The sequence below is a fragment of the Aricia agestis genome, chromosome 10 (genome assembly GCF_905147365.1).
Source record: "Aricia agestis chromosome 10, ilAriAges1.1, whole genome shotgun sequence".
Classification (NCBI taxonomy): Eukaryota; Metazoa; Arthropoda; class Insecta; order Lepidoptera; family Lycaenidae; genus Aricia; species Aricia agestis.
In genome coordinates, this window is record NC_056415.1 from 2,416,289 (window position 1) to 2,432,401 (window position 16,113).

Below are 16,113 nucleotides of genomic sequence, written 5' to 3' on the forward strand. Positions count from 1 at the left end.
CTGGCATGCTACGGCTCGTCATAGTTTTCTCACTCCTTGACTAGATGTCGGCAGACGCCAGACCGCAGACGGCAACCATTGGCTAACTAACTCTGAGCCTGTCTTAGGTTCAACCTTTGTTCGACCTCCGATGCCTACAAAAATAATGAAAATGACAGCCGCTGGAGTTTTGTCGGGAATGTGAAAGAGTGATGTTGTGTTTTTTATATTATTTTCCCAAAAATTGTGTTATCCGGGTTTTTAATGTGTAATATTGGTAGGATAATAACCATTAGATATTCGTAAACGTGCACAAGTGTGTGAAAGTGATGCAATATCCAGAAACGTGGTATTTTGTGTTCCCTCCAAAGCTCCATCGAAAGTTTCAGTAAAGCGTCTACCACTTTACTAAATCAACCGACTTGACTTCTTGACTGTATTGACTTTTATGACTTAGGTCTTAGACTTTGACTAGACTTTTGGATCTGACGATACAGAAAAACGATGCTGAAAAATATTGTATACTAGAATATTGTTTTCCCCCATAATATTAAATTTGATACTGGCCATGGTTATATAGCCGAAGTGCCATAATAAGAAAAGAAAATCAGCTTGCTATGACAAGTCACAATAGTCAAGACAACGTCAAATGGTCAAAACGACTTTTTTAAGTTTCCTTATTGATTGGGTCAAAAGCACAGACAGATTTTTGAAGTAAAAGCAACTCAAAAGGCGATGAAGGCGACTAAAATTTAAAAATCTGTAATCTCAAATGAAAATATGAATTTTTCGATAACATAACATATTTTAAATATTTATCCCTTCGGTCTGTGTTTCTTATAAATAAGATTATTGAACTCTTTATCTGTGAATTTTATTCTTACATTCTTACAATGTTTTCTTAGTTCGTAATTGTTATTGGTTTTTGTAGTGTTATTTTATTAAATAAGTTTTATAAATGGCAATTAAACAAACCCATCAACTCCCAAGCGACGAAGAATTATATGTATTTAAATAGCTTCTGATCGGCAATTTGGCAAACTTTGTCCTACAAGGTATGAAATAATTTTCTTGTTACTTTTTATACATACCTGTTTCGAGGAGATGGTCGGTATGGTATATTGAAACAAAAAAAAAACATTTTTATGTAACTGAAAATATATTTTGTTTCCAACACTTCATTTTGCGCAGAGTAGGTAACACGTTTTTAATTCCCACTTTCCAGGAAAATAGACATTTATTTTATCTTCCAGGGGGGGGGGGGGGCTGCCCCCCCCTGCCCCTACCTGGGTATAGAAATTCTATTGTGTCTGTTTTTCCACAATCGACGGGTTAAATCAATATTTGGCACTTTTATAAAAATTCCTCAATAATAAACTGTAAGCCTCAAAACTTTACTCATAATATATTGGGGTGCCAAATACAATATGAAAGGTACTTGTTGATACAATTCTTCCAAATACAAACATGTCTTTAAATCTTCTGCACAATTCTTTGTGAATCGGCAATTTTGGCTTATTTGTGTTATTTTTTGGTGTGTTAATCTCAGTTAGGTTTTTAAATGTGTACATGTAAAATGCAGTTTCATTACCAATGTTAAGTACTTTATGAAATGTACCAGGTACTATTCTTATTTCGTCTCCAACCATGTGTACATAGGACTGGCCTTGAGAAATTTCAGATTCCTCCAGCTCATAAGCTATAAGTCCGCTCATGACTGTCAGCGTAACATTATCTAAGTCGGTGGGTGTGTACTTTTCTTGTTTGTATCCTGAAATTGAAAAATACATAATTACAGCTTGACAAGGCTTTAAATGAACGTGGGTGACATTGACGGGAAAGCTGCTGGTAAAGGAGAACTGTCAAACACATGTCAAAAATGATGTTTTTGTATGATAGAAGCGTTTAGTTCCTTTTCTCTCCACATTCATATAAAGCCTTGTCAAACTGTAGTGCATAATTTATTTGTCAGGTATATTAAATAACTCTATAAACTGCGCAGAACATAAATTACTTTGATTAGACTTTTATGTAGTTTTAAAACAGACATTTACCAAACTGTGTGTTTATTGCCAATAAAAATTCTTTTGTCGCCAGTTTCTTTAATTAATTAGCTACAATTAGTATCTATAAAAGTGCAACACTATCATCAAAGTAACTTCCAACTGGTACCTGGAAAGTCAGCTATAAAGATGACATCTGTTGCATTGTCATAGGCTTGTATATCCTCCTTTATTGTTTTTAGGGTTTCCCTCCAATGTAACCCTTCATCAATCAACGGCATCAAAAATGTTATAGGCTTAAACGGACACCAATCGACTTTTAGCAGATCCACATTAGGATTAAACATGCGTTGCGTGAAGCGGCCATTCATGGAGCACCAGACATCGATATAAATCGATATATTCATCGGTTCCGAGTGTGGATTTTCCAAAGCTCCTTCAGAATATCGATAATCAATCGATGTTTTCAACTTGTCTCTCACGCAGGCTGCGTACTGCAATACCATGTCGCCATGCCTCGTCCATCGATCGTTAGGGGTGTACGCGTAAGGATCGATAAACAGCTCCTCCTGGCTCTCGTTATCGATTATTTTGACGACTACAGAATCGATATCCCATGTCTGTACCATCATGTCCCAGGAGTAGCCATAAAGTCCGTTAGTCCAGTTGTTGTAACCCTAAAATAAATAACCAAGAACACAAAATATTGCATACATATTGTACCTATTCGATTATTTTTCCTCGATAGTGATTAGTTGATTACTTTGACGTATATTAGCTAGCATTACGAAAATTACAGTTGCTTAAAACGTTTGATTGCTACTGAGTTTCAGAGTCCGTGCAGTTCTTATATCGTGGGCCTAAAGGCTACAGGTAATATAACCCTTGAAAAGTCCTGAACCAACTACAGTTCGTTAGGTGTCAATCAACATCAGTTCGTTAGTTGATTGAGATAAGTACCTTAAAAGTTAACAAAAGAATGACAGGTCGTTACCAGTAGGGAAGAAAGATAATTGTAATTTCGTACTTACCTTTGTTATAAAATGTGAATACGGCAAGAAGGCTTGTATAAATACGTATAAACCTATCAGACATACTACTACTTTTCTTGAATAAGTATAACTTGCTACTTCAACTTTGTTAGTTCCATTTCCATTTAAACTCTCGTTTTTAGGTACACCGTCTTGTTTTGGCTCTTCTTCATTGTTTTCTGCGTTATTCTTTGCCGAATTATCTGATTTCTTTTTGAGAGATTTATTTATTTTATTTGATTCTTCAACAGGCTTATATTCTTGTTCTGATGATTTAGAATCATCGTATATTAATTTTGTTGGCTCTAAATCTTCGTTTACTTTACGACAGATTATTTTCGGAACGTATTTGTTGATCTCCAAAGTCACATCCCTTATCTTGTTGTTGAGAGTTATCGGCCAATCGAACGGACAAAATAATGGCATTGTAGCTAGACACACCCACGGGAACATACCTAGAAGGAAAAAAGTTCTAGTAAGCGACAAATAGCAATAAGTCTTTGTACAAAGTACGAAATTCTACATATTCGTTTAGTTGTCATTGACCGCTAGTTAATAGATTAAAAATACAAGTGGGCGGACTGCGAAGTCATCTAACCCCGAAAAGATCACGTTCATATTATATTGATCATATGTTTCATATAAAAGGATCTTAATGTAACAACACCTACAGAGATTTGCTTTGTGACTGAAATAACTACGGCTAGCCTTTGTAAATAATACCCACTTACCAATAGTGAAAAGTCTGCTGTTCATTAAATGGAATAACGCGCAGAAGACCATGGCGACGGGACGGCTTTTGCCCCACATCATCCAAAAAGCCACAGTCAGGTCAAACACGAATATGAACCAGTGGACGATGAGATAGTCCGTCTGGTCCACTGTCAGGAATAGCCTGAAATGACAAAAATATGGATGCCCAATACCACGTAAATTAGATCTTCTTCACTTTGACAAAATCTTATGTTACAGGGTGAGGGACCAGACAATGGGAGTAAATAATAAAGATCGTACATAAAAATAATAATTGTGTACTCGTAAATATATTTGCATATTTTTAAGGATGGCGATAGCACTTAAGATTTTAATGAGGGCCTTGACGACCATAATCATGTAATTTAACTTTTAAGTGCGGCTTGACTTTCAGTGAGACAGCGCAAACCATCGTACACTATACCTCTAGTAGGTACTTCCCACGTCTTTGTAATTTCACTAGCTGTGCCCCGCGGTGTTACCCGCGGTTTAAGTGATATATCATAAAATACTATGAAAAGTACCAATAATAGGGTCAAAACGGGACGACATTCTATAACGGTTTACGGTAGTGATGATGATTAAGATGAAGATAATTTGCATAGTAGCATATCCGGTCACCGCTTTTATGAATATGGTACCAAATTGGAATGATAACCTATACTACAAAATAAAAATTTTGAAAATCGGTTCACAAACGGCGGAGTAATCGTTGAAGATAAAAAAACGAACATAACACCTCCTCCATTTCGAAAGTCGGTTAAAATTGTAGCCTATGTGTTATTCTGATGTACCTATAAGCTATATAAGTTTCATTAAAATCCGTTCAGTAGTTTTTGCGTGAAAGAGTAACAAACATCCATACATCCAAACAAACTTTCGCCTTTATAATATTAATATCGCCTTTATAATATTATAATATAGTCGGATTATAGTAGGATAGTAGGATTTTTAGATTTCATTATTAGATCGACGATCATTATAAAACACATTTACCTGAAGGGACTAAAAACCCAGTGCTCACTGAGCTTCTGCACCGAGTACCCTGTCAGCCATTCCGCTGTGCCCTTCTTCAGCCCTGCCATGAAGTACAAGATGAAGAACTGATACTTCAGGACGAAGTAGTTCCAGTATGGAACTGTCCTCTTCAGCTTAGAAGGATCCAAGTATACATCTAGGGACCTAAAATAATTATTGGAGTGGTAGTTATGTATAAGTAGTCGTCAACCGATGGTACAAATTTCAATTTCAAAAAGATTCAGTGAGGCCGATGACGCGCCAGTCGCGGCATATATCTAAGGATTGTTAAAAAATACGTTAAAACTAATTTATTACACTGTAATTATAATTAGAGAATTATAATTACAGTGTAATAAATTAGTTTTTTATTTTTGTAATTATAATTAGAGAATTATTATTCCAGTTTAAGTAATACATTATTTTTAATGTTAATTTATGAAATTCAAAAGAACGAAGAAAAGATTATTGAGTCTTTTCTTCGTTCTTTTGAATTTCAAAAAGCCGAGCATTGTGAAGGCTCGCGTCGTCATACCTTGACTGTCTGATGATAACACAATATATCTATCTTCTCTTATATATAAAAATGGATTTTCAAATGTGTTAGTCGCGCTAAAACTCGAAGCGGCTGAACGGATTGGGCTGATTTTAGTCTTAAAATATTGGTAGAAGTCCAGGGAAGGTTTTAAAGTGACTCGAAGTTCACCGGGACAGCTAGTATCTTCTTATATATAAAAATGGATTTTCGAATGTGTTAGTCGCGCTAAAACTCGAAAACGGCTGAACGGATTAGGCTGATTTTAGTCTTAAAATATTCGTAGAAGTCCAGCGGGGCTTAAATGGTCACATTTAGCAATTCCTCTCAATCAATTCAGCAAATGAATTGTCAAAACTGTCAAACTGACAAATGTCAAATCAGTACAAAAATACAGAAATAAATTGCAAGCAGAGTTGCATTTTACGATTTTAGAAAAGTGAATCATATTATGATTCATACCATGATTCTTCAAAGCGACCATTTTAGCCCAGCAGGAAAGGTTTTAAAGTGACTCGAAGTTCACCGGGACAGCTAGTCTTATCTTTTTCTTCTTGTATATAAAAATGGATTTCCAAATGTGTTAGTCGCGCTAAAACTCGAAAACGGCTGAACGGATTGTGCTGATTTTAGTCTTAAAATGTTCGTAGAAGTCCAGGGAAGGTTTCAAAGTGACACGAAGTTCACCGGGGCAGCTAGTCTTCTATATCTATATCTATATAATATATAAAACTCAGAGGTGACTGACTGACATGGTGATCTATCAACGCACAGCCTAAACCACTGGATCGATCGGGCTGAAATTTGGCATGCAAGTAGATGTTATGACGTAGGCATCTGCTAAGAAAGGATTTTGATCAATTCTACACCCAAGGGGTTAAAATAGGGGATGAAAGTTTGTATATAATAATACTTCTTAACGCGAGCGAAGCCGCGGGCAAAAGCTCGTAATATATAAAATTGGATTTTCAAATGTGTTAGTCGCGCTAAAACTCGAAAACGGCTGAAAAGATTCTGCTAATTTTAGTCTTAAAATAATCCTTGAAGTCCAGGGAAAGTTTTTAATTGACTCGAAGTTCACCGGGACTGCTAGTACATATTTATAAATAAAAATTACTATGATAAGCACAAATCAATAGGCATGATAGTTTTTTCGTAAAGTGTACCACAAAATGTAAAGGTTTTGGGATATACTAGGGCTCGCTTCGCTCGCCCTGACTAGCAACTATCTATTTTCGTTGAAGAATAAATAACTTAGCGTAGTTGTTTAGCTATAAAAATCTAAATTTTGTATTAAAATTTAAAAGATCTTAGAAAATTGTTAATTTAAATAAATAAAATACATTTGTTTTAGATAATATTGATGCGTGTAATACCTGCCAATGACTTTCCTGGATGTAGCCAGCCACTATTTTACAAACATAGATGAAAATTGCCTGGAAAACGACAATAAGGAGAATGAAAGTTTTCCAGAATATAGTCAGTCGAAATTGTAAAACTTTACATTAAAAGGACATTTAAAAGTTCTCGTACTTGTCATGACACAAGAAATAACTCAACAGACAGACAGTTTGATTAATATTTGCACTAACTTTTCCAAAACTTTTACACAGGAAATAGAAAAAATTAAGCATAATTGTAATGAAAAATTTTTGGATCGAAATAGTTATGTTAGGCTAAATTATAGTTCATTTCGATATAGGAAGGTAAATGCCATAGAGGTTGCTAAAATCATTAAAAACTTAAGTTGTAATAAGGCACCCGGTAGTGATCAAATACGGGTAACGGATTTAAAATGTGTAATCAATGATATAAGTAACATTATTGCAAAATTTGTTAACATGTGTGTATCGCGAGGTATTTATCCTGATGAGCTCAAACGAGCAATTATAAGACCGATTTATAAACAAGGAAGTCATTTGGACTATACAAATTACAGGCCAGTAGCTATTTTATCCGTAGTAAATAAAATTGTAGAAAAAAATGTAGTTAAACAAATAAGTAATTATTTAGAAAAAAAATAATATTATTACCAACTGCCAACATGGATTTAGACCAGGAAGGAGTACAGATACCCTACTAATTGAGTTTACGGATTTTATTAATGAGCAGCTAAATGATAAAAATCAGATTTTAGCATTATTTATTGATTTTAAAAAGGCGTTTGATACTCTGGACCACAAACAGCTTTTAAAGGCAATGGAGGAATGCGGAATCAGTGGGCCCACCAATAAGTTCTTCAAGAGCTACTTGAAGAACAGGACGCTCTGCACCGTTGTCGATGATACAACGGGCGCAGATGCGGACATAACGTTGGGGGTGCCCACTGGTTCTGTATATGGTCCTTCTGGGTATACAATGCACGTAAATAGCATGCCTAATGTAGTAGAATATAGTAGGTTATACATGTATGCTGATGATACATGCTTGGTAGTAGTAGGTAAAAACTTGCAACTGATGGAAAGTCAATTGCAAAGTGATTTTGATAAAATAACAAAATGGGCCCACGACAATGGGATAATACTTAACGCCAGTAAAACTAAAGTTATGCATATATGCTCACCCTACAATCGATCGGCAGGAGCAAATGTACGCATAGTGGGACACACATATAACTGTTTAGATCAAAAAAATAACTGTCATTGTAACGAATTGGAAGTGGTAAATAATAATATAAAATATTTGGGTCTGATTATAGATAAAAACTTTACTTGGAAGCCGCATGTAACAGATTGAGATCAGTACTCAGTAAATTTTATCTTTTAAAAAGAATATTAGATAAACGTACTCTGCTTATGGTTTACTATGCTCTGGTAGAGTCTGTCATTAATTATGGACTTAATTGCTATGGGTTAACGTTTAAAACGTATATAGAGCAAATTAAAAATATACAAATAAGGTTTTTAAAAATAATGGTAGATAAAAGAATGTCAAAAAATAAATACAAAGACGACTATTGTAAGCTATTCCAGGAATGTGAAATTATACCAGTAAGTGAAAAAGTGAAATATTTAATTTGCGATAGAAACATATTATAGTGATAAATTTAAAATAAAGATAAAGCATAAATATAGTGTTAGAGAGTCGAAAAAAGGAAAATTAGAGCAAATAAAAGTAAATAATTATTATGGGGAAAGAACTAGGAAGTATATAGTGCCTAAGTTATGTAATAAGTTTAAGCTATTAAGACAGGCAAAGAAAATAATGTGTAAAAAGAAATTAAAACAAAAACTCAAAGAAATGCTTGGATATACTAAGAAAATGTAATAAAAAAATGTAGTCTCATTCTCACACACACACACACACACACACACACACACACACACACACACACACACACACACACACACACACACACACACACACAACACACACGCACACGCACACACGCACACACACACACACACACACACACACACACACACACACACAAACACACACTTTTTAGTTAGTTCGTAATTATGTTACTTGTTAGTATTATATTTTGTGTAATTATTATCATTGTATTACAATTGCATGTAATGTTTGTGTTTGAGCGGAACGCCTACAAACTGCTTGTTCAGTTTGGCGTATTAATGTATACTGTAAAACAATTGTAATAAAGTGAATAAAGTATTTGAAAAAAAAAAGACAATAGCATCGAAGAAATTACTGACTATTTTTTTTAATTCTAAAATAAACAGCCACGCATAAAATTGAGTTCAACATATATACATTTAGACTAGGGAATTGTAATTGCAGTATAATAAATTAGTTTTAACCCTATACTTGGCAAGAAAAAATGTTTTAAAAAAATTAAAAAAGAACACATTCAATATGTTTGTAGGTGGCTATAGAAGGGAGAAAAAATAATAAAAAAAATTTAATATCAGTAATTTATCATTTATTGAGCGTAACATATTAGATACACTGCCAAGTCCTTAACAATTACCACTATAAAATCTATGTATCTAATTTGCTACAATGCCAACTTTTCAGTAAAGCAAGATATATAAATATTTATAACTGAATTATTATAAATATTTATAAACTGTTACTTTTAAGTATAAAATTCTATAAAACAGATACGTTCCGGCAATAAGCATAGTCTCTATCTGCATTTTTGACAAAAAAATTTACTCAACCCTTAATTTGTGCACTTGCTCTACTGGCTTAATAGCCAGTAGAAGTTGGATTATGAGCAACTTGACAGCCGTACAGCATCATGGTCCTTCAGCTACTGGCTTCTGAATACTCATAGATTTCGTGACAGGCCTGATAGTGATCATAAAATTATCAGTTCTTTCAAAACCTTCGCAGGCGTTCAAACATTTCAATTTAGGGCTTTTTCATCACGCCGATATAGAAACCAGGAATTATTTATACAAATATCGAGCATTTGTGAAAATAAAATATGTATAAGTAATAGAATAAATAAAATAAAATGCCAACGATGGCCTCCGAATGACGTACGATATAGAGCGATCAGCATGTCATACAGACCAACACCGCCCATGTCAGGGCCTGTCCATATCTCCACGTTACGACGTCGTCAACGAGGCACAGTACGTTGACGTGACGCGCAACTTTACGTTAACGTAACGTAACAATGCACATCACGATGTAATACATTACGTACGTCTTTTTCTCTCGTCTTTATCACAACGCAACGCAACAAGGGTGCAGCTAGTCCAGACGGTGACGAAGGTGATGGTACCGGACACCAAGTCCTGGTCTTAGAACTGCTGATGGATTAGGCGATAAAATTAATCTCGAACCAAGGTTAATCAATGGTGACTGAATTGAATGTTGGCTGTATGCTTATGCCAAAGACTTTAAAGCGACCATTTGATTGACCTCAATATCGTCATCTGAGAGAAGATTTAGGTTTTCTATTGAAGATGGCAATGATGGAGGTGGTGAACTGCTATCAGAGTGCGGAAACGGGAGGGAGAAATGTTGAACTTCGTTCTCAGAAGTATCACTTTCGTCCAAATCTGATTTTGCTCCCGGTTTTGGAACAAGAGCTACGAGTTGCCGAGCTCTTCTATGTTGTTGCGTGCTTAAGTGAGAAATTATCTGTGAATGACAAAAATATAGATAATTTAAGTACATAATGACTACATTTTGGCTCTTTAGATATAACCAGTTTCGAAAGAAACAAAGGAATTGTATATCTATACAAATCTGGCAATGTCACATATTTGATACACAGCAAAAAATATCTAGAATGTTTGCTATCTAGCAGTGTATCACATTTGCTACACTCGAAAAACAATAAAGATTACATGCACTAATAATATATTTAGCTATTGGAAAATAACGTTAGTGGTTAGAATATACCATAAGCTTTTGAGATTTTATTACTTTTGAAAACAATTTAAACAAAATATAATAAATAATCAATAATCTTACTTTGGGATGTGAAGACGCATTCGATCGGTCCGCTATCTTGCGCTATATTGCCCATTTTATTGTTGCAAGCATTTAAAAAGGTTTTTTATTTTGAGCATAAATATATTTTCTACCATATTAAATAATAAAAGTTAAAAAAAAACATTAGATAAATTCTCGGGATTTTTTTAAAGTTGTATGTATCAAATTGTACACAGTACCAAGAATAGGGTTAAGGTGTTTTTTAACAATCCTTATAATTTATTTATTTTACCATTTATTTCAGGCATCTAGGCCCATAATACAAATACCTTACAAACTAACATACATATTCATATTATAATATAATATACCTTAACGACTAACATACATAATATTATTATTATTATACACTTAAAAACTACACTTTGTCACGTGTTTACGGCTACGTGACGCGCTTCATTCCGGAGTCTCCCCCGGAACCTCCGGTAGACCACATCCATCGGCCAGAACTCCGGCGCCTCAAGGGTCGAAAGAAGATTCGTCGGTACTCTCACCACAAAGGAACTAAAGATAATTTTGTGGCGAGACTGCAGACGCTCGACCCTCAGGCGGAGTGTCGTCTTCTTCTGGATGTAGTCCACGACGTCTTCGACCTCCATGGACCAGTACAGGGGGATATGTACAGGGGCATCGCGGGGACCTCGCTACGCAGACGCAGCTCAGGTACATAGGGCACGGTGCCGCGATGGTTGCGGGCGGCGGGCTTCTTCTTCCTTCTTTCCACCAGTGTGAAGCCCTCCTCATCGCACCCCCTGCTCTTGCCAGGTCGAGAAGACTCCACCTTACGGCTCTTCGTAGCCTTGCAGCGACACTAAGTCGATACTGGCTAAGTTCCATGTCAAGCATCTCAGTTCTGAGCTGGTACCTACCGACTTCAAACGAATTAAAATTGAGAACAGAATTGGTTGAGGTTTAGTCGAATTTCGAAAAAGGTGCTAATGAAGAATATGAATTATTTCATACTTTTTAGATCATATTTTTAAGACTAGTAATTAGTATTGTTTTTACCTTGGAAGTCGGTTTCAATTTTTTGTTAAAAAATAATAATTTTTTAAATGACGCGCTGGGCGCGGCAGTGGCCACGAATCGGTGTAAATAATAGTGAAAATAATAAAAACTATACCTACATTTGAACTATAAAGTTTAAAATTAAGTTCAGCTATGATCTATGATGTCATCGGATAGGTTTTGCCATGTTGCGTATGTTTATCTCGACGCAACTTACTTGAGTGGAAAATTTTCTACATCTGGAGAAAATTTTCCATAAACGTGATATTAATATTTAATATCTAGGTATTAACATTTTGTTAAATGTTTATAAAAGTTTTGTTTTATGTGTTATTTTGATTCATAATAAAATAGCAGCAATCTGAAAAATCTTGATAACCTTTAATCCGTTATGCGACGTTTTAGTTAGATTGTGTCATTATAAAAATATATTATGTAAAAGTTTGTAAAGGTTAGTAGTGGATACTAGATAGACATTACGTTCTACAAAAGCACGACGCGCGAGTAAAAGTCAAGGGACAAGGAGGAATTCTTACATTCACCTGTCGCTATTTTACTTTGAATTTCTATTAGTTTAAAGTCTGAGGCTACAGCAAACAGTCGTCCTTAAAAACTAACGGCTTACAAAGCCGGAAACGTCCGACGACCGCGCCGGTCCAAACCCATAGAAATAGGTCTCGCGTAGAGAAGCGGACCCCTAGAGTCTAGAGCAGCTATCCCCAACCCGCGGCCCGCCGGGACTTTATTTGTGGCCCGCGTGATGTTAAACCATTTTGAAATTCACGCCCACCGGCAAAATAATTTGAAGTCGTCGTGAAAGCCGTGGAATTTTCTCGACTTTTAAATTGTTAATACTTAGTTTTGAAGGACGTTATAACCCTAAAAATTGTTGAGTCCAAAAGGGGGGGGGGGGGGGGGTTGGGTTGGTGGGAAGGTCGCAAAAATACAGTTTTTATATTATAAAATGCGGTCATTAAATTGTGTGGTAAGGTAGGAGCTTCTAAAAAAATTAAAATCACCTAAAACTAGGTACCAGTAACACCAACCTTCCTCAAAATACCGGACATTGTTCTGTCCGGTATGACCGATTATTTTTTTACCGGACAGGCCTCGAAAATACCGGACATCTGGCAACCCTAGCCGTGGCCCGTATGAAAAAAGGTTGGGGACCACTGGTCTAGAGTTCTAGATGATCAATTTTATTGTGCAATATCACGTATTGTGCAATGTATTTTATGACGGTCTAGGTTACGTAGGTAGTAACTATTTAGTAATCTGTGTCTGGGGTTAATATTGATCGCGCCCGCCTTTCAACCTTATTGTCAAATAAATTGTGCAGTAAAATATTTTTCAATATTATTGTAGGTTTAGACTTTAGCCGCTGCCTAAGACCTATTTCTAAAGCCGGCTTCAGATACCTCACTTCTCGGTTATCCGTGAATATCGGATTACGATTTTTAGTTCTTACCAGCGGCGGCCAGCGTCAGTCGTAGTGAGTAACGTCGCGACCAGCCCAAACAGGTAGCTGTGATTGTTCCAGTAGCTCTTCTCTATGAGGAACAGGTACCAGTAGCAGACAGTGAATGTGATGCAGCTGATGCGGTACTTGTAGCCAAGCGCTATGCCGAATGCTCCTGAATGACATACAAACTGAAATTGAGATTTTTCTTTACTGTGTGGAAAAACTTACGATTCACATAAACACATCACGAAGTTTGGCCAAAGCAGGAAGGTACAACGTTACATAAGAGTTAAGACCAATAATAATCAAGTACCTATATGTTGGTCATATCGACAAAACACAGAAAAACATGCTTATCAAACATATAACACTATTGTTTTTGATTGGAGTTAAAATGTCACACAAATATACAAATTATATAAAATATTGTCTCCAACAACCCTGTTTACGTCATGAATTAAATCTTAACTTACCGAGCCAGAGGGCAGCATACACCAGCGCCATGTATGGCAGCGGTATCGCGGGCAGCAGCGGGAACCGACAGCCCGCCCCCCACCGCCGCGACAGCGCCGCACCCCCGCGCTCGTCCGGGATGTCCAGCAGCATGAGAACACCTGGCACATGGATAGCTGACAACTAAACTTAAGCCTTAACTTACCGAGCCAGAGGGCAGCATATACCAGCGCCATGTACGGCAGCGGGAAACGGCAGACCGCCCCCCACCGCCGCGACAGCGCCGCACCCCCGCGCTCGTCCGGGATGTGCAGCAGCATTAGAACACCTGGCACATGGATAGCTGACAACTAAACTTAAGCCTTAACTTACCGAGCCAGAGGGCAGCATATACCAGCGCCATGTACGGCAGCGGTATCGCGGTCAGTGCGGGCAGCGGCGGGAACCGGCAGACCGCCCCCCACCGCCGCGACAGCGCCGCACCCCCGCGCTCGTCCGGGATGTCCAGCAGCATGAGAACACCTGGCACATGGATAGCTGACAACTAAACTTAAGCCTTAACTTACCGAGCCAGAGGGCAGCATATACCAGCGCCATGTACGGCAGCGGTATTGCGGGCAGCAGCGGGAAACGGCAGACCGCCCCCCACCGCCGCGACAGCGCCGCACCCCCGCGCTCGTCCGGGATGTGCAGCAGCATTAGAACACCTGGCACATGGATAGCTGACAACTAAACTTAAGCCTTAACTTACCGAGCCAGAGGGCAGCATATACCAGCGCCATGTACGGCAGCGGTATCGCGGTCAGTGCGGGCAGCAGCGGGAACCGACAGCCCGCCCCCCACCGCCGCGACAACGCCGCACCCCCGCGCTCGTCCGGGATGTCCAGCAGCATGAGAACACCTGGCACATGGAGAATTAACGACAGTATTTAGGCAACTGCAAATTGTTTGTTTCGTAATTAAATAATTATTTAATTCAAGTTCAAATTTGTAGGTACAGGTGCCATCTACCTGTTATACATATAGGTAATATATACCTACTTTGATGCTCAATTATGAACTCTTTACAAGCTCTGCTATATTAAAAGTGAAAAGTGGTCGGCACTCGGCTCACCGAACAAGATCCTAGTGACCGCCAAACTGGCGGAGTCTTTGGGCGCGTACATGTAGTTGACCACATTGTCGAAGCTCGTGTCTTTCAGACGGAACCCGAATTGCTCCGTTAACTTTCCCTCGATGATAGCCGCAAGAGACGACAGATGTTTCAGTTTAGCTGCTGAAAAATGTCGTATGACTAGGCAAAATAATCACATACTTTACTGTATGTTGTAATTCTTCATCAAGTTCTTTCAAGGAAAATGGAAATGACTATATAATGATATAAAGCCATAATTGTTTAGGTACGGTACCTACTTCTTAAGTAGCTATGTGTTTTTCGACAATTACTGTCTTGTCTTTAAAATATACCTAATACGGGTAGTTTTAAAATTATAGTCATATAAAAAGCGTATAAAAAGGAAGCACGAGTTTTGATGAGGCTTCTTATAAACCCATAATTATTATTAGCCAATTATTATACCTACCTAACGTTCGAAATCGTCTACTCACAGCCCTTTTCAAGATCTGGCAGAACTAAAGTAACTATACAAGATACTGCTTACCGAAGTAGTTTTTGATCATGTTGGTGTGTTTGTAGTGGATCCCGACTCCAAACTGCGCGCTGAACTTCTCTTCCACATGATTTCAGGTACTCACATGTCGACACCATTATGGATGAAGACTTTAACCTTAATGTGTGAATATTTTCACCTCAATGAATATTCATCAATATTCATAAATCATAAGGGTGAAGATTTCCTTCGAGAACAAAATAAATATATAAGACAGTGGCGTAACTATGGGGTGGCAGGGCTGGCAAAATGCCACGGGCCCCCGACCCAAAAGGGCCCAAGTGGACGTGAATTTAGAATTTTTTTATACATTGTTTTATTATTAACGTGACGATTTTTATTTTTTACTGATACAGCCCCATCAATTTGCCACGGGCTCCGGATGTTATGGTTACGCCACTGATATAGGAAGCCCCCAAAAGAAACATAAAAATTCATTTACGATGGATCGAAACGTTAGATCGCATCCAGCCCTGGATTTATATAAGTGGCTAAATTACTTAGGCCAGCTATACTCAACCTACGGCCCGCCGAGACTTTGCTGTGGCCCGCGTGAAGTGATGATTTCGAAGAACACTATTTTTTGTAACCCTAGAATAATTATGGTTCGAAACCAAAATTATTATACCTTTACGGCGCTGTGGTTGTTGCAACTACGTAAAATGAGTTTTTTAAATAATGTTTTTACTAAAGGAAATGTCATTATTTAAGTATAAAATAAGTACCGTTTTAAAATTGAGAAAATTTCCTATACGCAAAGGTATATATATCAGTACACAGTACAGTT

General features: G+C 37.3%; 1 protein-coding gene across 1 annotated transcript; it reads right to left on the reverse strand.

Annotated features, from left to right (window-relative positions):
* Nucleotides 1–1,372: 1,372 nt before the first annotated feature.
* LOC121731155 (vitamin K-dependent gamma-carboxylase) lies at nucleotides 1,373–15,424 on the reverse strand. The gene is made up of 9 exons (XM_042120511.1): nucleotides 15,412–15,424; nucleotides 14,771–14,932; nucleotides 14,408–14,557; nucleotides 13,210–13,375; nucleotides 4,763–4,948; nucleotides 3,745–3,908; nucleotides 3,014–3,468; nucleotides 2,152–2,659; nucleotides 1,373–1,750 (listed from the first exon to the last, which is right to left on the reverse strand). Exons 1-9 carry the CDS (start codon nucleotides 15,422–15,424, stop codon nucleotides 1,374–1,376), a joined length of 2,181 nt encoding a protein of 726 aa, XP_041976445.1. The 3' UTR covers nucleotide 1,373.
* Nucleotides 15,425–16,113: the final 689 nt, after the last annotated feature.